The sequence below is a fragment of the Macrobrachium rosenbergii genome, chromosome 50 (assembly GCF_040412425.1).
Source record: "Macrobrachium rosenbergii isolate ZJJX-2024 chromosome 50, ASM4041242v1, whole genome shotgun sequence".
Lineage (NCBI taxonomy): Eukaryota > Metazoa > Arthropoda > Malacostraca > Decapoda > Palaemonidae > Macrobrachium > Macrobrachium rosenbergii.
In genome coordinates, this window is record NC_089790.1 from 4,405,001 (window position 1) to 4,410,677 (window position 5,677).

The 5,677-nt window shown below is 38.6% G+C and overlaps 1 protein-coding gene and 1 long non-coding RNA gene across 2 annotated transcripts in view; one reads left to right on the forward strand and one right to left on the reverse strand.

Annotated features, from left to right (window-relative positions):
- LOC136832519 (facilitated trehalose transporter Tret1-2 homolog) overlaps positions 1–1,530 on the forward strand; it is a 23,685-nt gene extending 22,155 nt beyond the window's left edge. Inside the window, exons 5-6 of the mRNA XM_067093437.1 lie at positions 1–434; positions 719–1,530. The exon at positions 1–434 is cut by the window's left edge and continues 391 nt beyond it. Of these exons, the coding sequence (XP_066949538.1) occupies positions 1–434; positions 719–944 (660 nt within the window). The 3' untranslated portion in view covers positions 945–1,530. The remainder of the gene's footprint in view (positions 435–718) is intronic.
- LOC136832521 (uncharacterized) overlaps positions 1–5,238 on the reverse strand; it is a 55,842-nt gene extending 50,604 nt beyond the window's left edge. Inside the window, exons 1-2 of the long non-coding RNA XR_010851250.1 lie at positions 5,111–5,238; positions 685–899 (exon numbers count right to left, since the gene is read on the reverse strand). This is a non-coding gene — a long non-coding RNA (uncharacterized lncRNA). The remainder of the gene's footprint in view (positions 1–684; positions 900–5,110) is intronic.
- Positions 5,239–5,677: the final 439 nt, after the last annotated feature.

Consider the following 5,677-nt stretch of genomic DNA (forward strand, 5'->3'; position numbering starts at 1 on the left):
TCCATGCTGAAGAAGCCTGCGGTTTACACGCCGTTCCTCACAAGCTGTGGAGTGTTTACTTTCAGCCAGTTCTCCGGGCCTTACGTAGTTTACAGCTACACAGTGTACATCTTCGAAGTAGCCAACGTTGGTTTCAGTCCCTACCTGTCAACGGTCATAGTGGGTGTGGCAAGGTTAATAGGGTCGTTCATTGGCATTGTTGTGGTCGAAAAGGCTGGAAGACGCATTCCCTTGATGGTAGGGGGAACGGGCCTCTCCCTCTCACTGATGGTCCTTGGGACATACTTCTCCTTGAAAAGTAGTGATCCTGAGGGCGCTTCTTCGCTAGGATGGCTGCCTCTCACCTCCATGATTGTATATACAGTTACACTTGGGGCTACCATCAGTCCCATACCTTTTCTCCTCTCAACAGAGCTGCAGCCACTTTCATTTAGGTAAGGACAGTACGAGTTTTAAGAAAAAGTTTGTGACAATTTCTGACAAACAGAATTGTAATTACACATTAAGAGCAGTGTGCCCAAATATCTCAGTAATATATAGCGGTTACATACAGAGTATAATACATTTAAGCATCTCTACATTCTAACATGCCCATCAAAGCAAAATCTGCACAAAATCACAAGAAATTTCTACTGTAATTCTAAAGACTTTCCCGAATACTAGTAAACACATTCGAACTTTTACCTTCAGTACCAACTGCAATGCAACTGCCTTCCAGATCGATGGGTTCTTCAGCCTCCAAAGGAGTCTTCTTCGTCTCTGGAATGCTGGTCACTTACAGCTTTCCAACTCTCAAGACAAGCCTGGGACCTGCCTTAACCTTCTGGCTGTACTCAGCGGCGGCGTTGGTACTGGTCGTCCTGGTAGGGGTGGTGGTTCCAGAGACAAAAGGGCGCACCCTGGAGGAGATAGAAGAGTATTACAATCGTAATGCAAGTAAATAACGAACGTTAGTTGATAGTTTCCCCAATTTCATTACGGTTCATTACAGAAGTAGACAGAATTTCATTACAGAAGTAGACAGAATCAAACCTTCAAATTCATTGATGAAATTCCAAGTTTGTTAGCTGGCTTAATGGAATTTTAGTACACGAAACAAGAGGTGCAACATACTGCTTATGAAAATAGTAAAAACTACAGCTGCTTATTAGGTATATCATGTACTTCCATCCTATTGAAAATAACCTTGGTCTGACTCGTACCATTCAGAGAAAATTGGTTAAGGACACTGTAAGGATCCACTTCCCAAAAATCTACTTTTTTTTCTAATAAGAACGTTTATGAATGTACAAACAAACTTTTACAATCGTCAGATTACGTATTCTGGCAAAATCTGGCCATGAAAGACAATATCACATTTCATAGCATTTCATTTCATCCTGTCAAATTACACATACGCGGATCATGTCATCATATGAATGCAGTTGTTATTGTAAACGAATGTTTCTATTCGACAATTGTTATTGCTGTTTAGATGAACGTTTTTATAGATATACTCGGATAGAATATACAAATACAAATAATTCATTCTATTGTTATTATTCTATTCCCAAACTACGCGTCAACACACAAAAAAATGTCAAACTCAAGCGAAAAAAAAACTTATCCTGAGGTTTAGAATAAAAATAACTGAAAATGAGAAACAAATAAGAAAGATGGAAAGGATATAAAATTAGGCAAACTCTATCACAAAATGCAAGGTGCTAATATGATGAAATACTAGGAAGAGCCATATAAATAAATTATTCAGAATATAAATTTCTCTAACGGACTATCAATAAATCTCCCCAAAACAAAAACGTCACCATTCAATTTCAGTATCTTGATCCGGTTTTTACCACTACTGCATTTTCATAAAAACATTCCATTCAATCTCTTTAAGATTAAAACAATCACATCAGAGGCTCCACGGACACAATAACCTCAATTAAAACTTCTGTAAAAACAGTCTCTTTTAAATGAACTTCTGGAATCACGTAAAGGAAAACGAGGAAGCCCACCCGCCAGTGTCAGGGGAAACTATAATAAGTAAGAATGCGACCAGCTTGACTTTGTGTACATTTTACATTATGACTATTTACTGTATGAACACTTGGTATCGAATCAGAATGAGTATTTAAAGTGACAGTGAGAGAGAGAGAGAGAGAGAGAGAGAGAGAGAGAGAGAGAGAGAGAGAGAGAGAGAGAGAGAGAGAGAGAGAGAGAGAGAGTGTGTCAATCTCTCCAAGTTGTTAGCAAAATGTTAACAAGTACTCTATCAAACCTGTCAACAAAGCCGGGGTAAGTGGTGGTGAACCAAAAACACACACCACTGTCCAACCTGGGGAGAGTAGCACAATCACCAGGGTAGGGGCAATCAAAAAGCACAGGCAGTTCACTTACTTGCAAGGGAATAACCCCTTTGGCAAGCATGAGGAGAACAAGCAACATGTAAGTAAAGAGATAGCATGGGCAGGCTGGAAGGCTGCAATCAAAAAGGTAACAAAGGCAGAATGATTCCCCTTGAAGACACCCGTAAATATCTTTTGGCCTTCATACACTTGTCAAACCTTGTCACTTCAGAGAGGACCAGCCCACTCTTCACAGGACCAACAACTGCAGAACAAAAAATCTGGTCATACGAACATGAAGCAACCAAATACCTGCTTACATCCTTCATACCTATTATTATTCACTTTTCTTGTTCTAGTCCTTGCTAGACAAAGAACAAAAACCCTAACTTACAAAGGAAAAAAATGAAAGAAATTCTAACTTGATGGTCAGTCACAGTGCAGCAAGATGTCTTAACTCGACCACGGCAAAGAAAAATAAAAATGATTACTAATGGCTGGTGAGTGGGCTTTCCCCTCACTCATCCGTTTATCTCCAATTAACCACCATGTTATCAAGTTTCATTAACGTTTTCAGCCCATGCTGAGGCATAATCTTAAATAAAAGGCAATGGTTTGTACTTCTGTAGGAACAACAAGGTTTTTGAGAGGGGAAAACCAAAATAAAATATTGAAATAACCCAGTCACAAAGGTAAGGTGCGCATATATCACATTCAGTCAACACAATACATACTTCATGTGTATCAGCATCAATCACCAAAAACATTTAAGGTATAAGAATGCAACAATAATAGTTATGGGAAAGTATCCAAACATAAACTTCCATACATTACCCTTACTCAAGACACCATGTCCTTGTCTAGCCATGTAAGCTTCTCCCTACCTAGACAACACCCCCTCCCCATCTAACCTACAGTAACATAGAAGTCATTCAGTAAAACACATGGGTGTATCCTAACCTAACTTTCATTAACCAACCTTATTATTGTGTGCCTGGTCCTTACCTGGCCAACCCATCCCTCTCTGACCTAACCTAGGGTACAGTGTTGGGCCCTGAACCCTCCCATTCTAACTTGACCAAGAGTAGCATCTGCACACTGGATCCAAATTGTCTTGCCCTTAGCATTGCAATAAGGGCACTCAATACCTTTATGCTATGAGGTACACAGCTAAAAGGCATGACCATTTCTGATATTAAATTTGGTATTGTCTTGGAAAAAGCAGTTTCCAACTGTGATTCAACATGATCGTTAACTAAGAATTTCCAGTGGAAATTAAGGTTAGTCTTCATAATCACATCATAAGCTATCATAAAACTATATTTTGTACTACCACGCCTTGAAGCTATGTGATTTGTGATGATACATATAAATACTGTATTAATGAAATTAAATCTTGAAATCTAATAATTACCTAAAAACCAATGACAAAATATTCTCCTTCACATTTTGCTACTTGCTGAATTATGGGACGTCCTACTCCATTTTTATGCCCTAGAATGTACGGTAATTTTATGATATGATGTTATCAAGTCATCAAATAGTTTTATGTGATTTTGATCACTTTCATCTGAAAAAATATCGTATTTTGGTGTGTCTGGGCGTTGGAATTGACAGTTGCTTTAGTCATTGACTTTGTGTTAATATGGATTTTTCTGATAGTTTTTTTTATCCGGCTTGGATAAATCTGACCTTCATTTCCATGAGAAAGCTGTAGTTGGTTTACCTATTGCAACCCCCACGCCCTGGTTCACAGCCACGTAAGGACCCATAGTCCTACGTAAGGTTAGGTTAATGCAATCTCACTCTGTTCCTTAATCTACAACCTGGCGCCCTAGGTTAGGTCAGGCTAGGGAAAGTTAGGTTAGGATGCATCCTTATAAGAGTCCTTGCAATCACTTCTTCCTTTATAAATTTTTGGGTTATTTTCACCGTTGACATGTACGATGTATTTTTTTCATTGATTACGTTGAGATTCATGTAATTACTACTTTTCTAACCTGTGCATTTGGTTTTACCCTCACCCTGATGCCTAGTTTCTCACTGTGGGCCTCCAAATCTTTTGAAATAGGTTAATATGGATACGTGATGTTTATCTAACCTTCTCGTTTTTTGGGTGTTTCCTTATTTTTCTGCCCATAGGCAAATCAACGTTCATTATTCTTTTAAATTAAATACACACCACGTCACGCAGACCTATTATGTAACTAAAATCATAACATCTGGCGTAGGCTAAGCAAAATGACATATTCTTTATATATTTGGAGATATACTACCTATGTCACAGCCTCAATTAACCACCAGCCTAATTCCCATCAGGACTAACATTTAATGCAGGCTGATTTCCATGCATATCATTAAATCAACGTTTCATTTTTCAATCATTTCCCAAAGCTGATTTAATGACAGGATATATAAGTATAAACCTAATTGAAAATCAGGGACCCAGCTTCCAAATTTTACATCGACGAGGTTTACCTTTACAGTACTTCTGCAGGTCTACTTGACAGGGGAAACAAAGTCTGTATTTTCTCTTGTTTGGAAACAACAAAAAACATTACACTATAAAAGAGACATGACATTCCTTGTTGTCACCACGACCCAGTTCCGGAAACAGTCTGCAACTCTGTTAGTCTACGAGGTTTTATAAGGTTTCTAATTTTGTATGTTGAAAACCAAATACAATATTGAAATTATAAGTTCGTGTACCATTTTCAGGAACATTGTGGTAAACCTATTTGATGTAAATGTTAGTATTTATGTTAAAAATGTTAACTTACTTTTAAAAGGCGTTTCTGCTTCTGTCAAAACGTTTGGTTTCTTCATCACAACCTCTCGGCTTATTATTTGGGTAGTCACAATGGAGCCGTTTTGTCAATTATAGTCGAGATCGCCGTTTATTTAAAAAAAAAAAAAAAAAATGAATGCCCGAGCATAGGGTCCAAGTCACATACCATACGGACAATGTCTACCCACCAAAGAGTAAAACTATACTTCGCAGTGGTATTTATTTGTTGTAAGGTTTTTTACCATCCTGGTAAATTGGTGTTTGTTTGCCGGGACAATCGGAACGATTGTTTCCCTGTGAAGATCCTTTCACCTTGTTTTCTGGAAGAACTGGAAGAAAAGGTGTGGGTGAGGTGTTCACTTGAGTCAGGAGTCAGCAATGGCTGTGCATTTGGGACTCGGGACCTGCAGGGTTAAGTACGATCATTATATTCAGCAGGGCCACCTTCATCCAAGGAAGCAGCTTCATCCGCATTATTTTGGGGACCACGCCTTCTGATTTGCAGTTTCGCCTGCGTTGTACGTACAGCTTCGTCTGGGTAAATGTGTTGTTTTGTTTA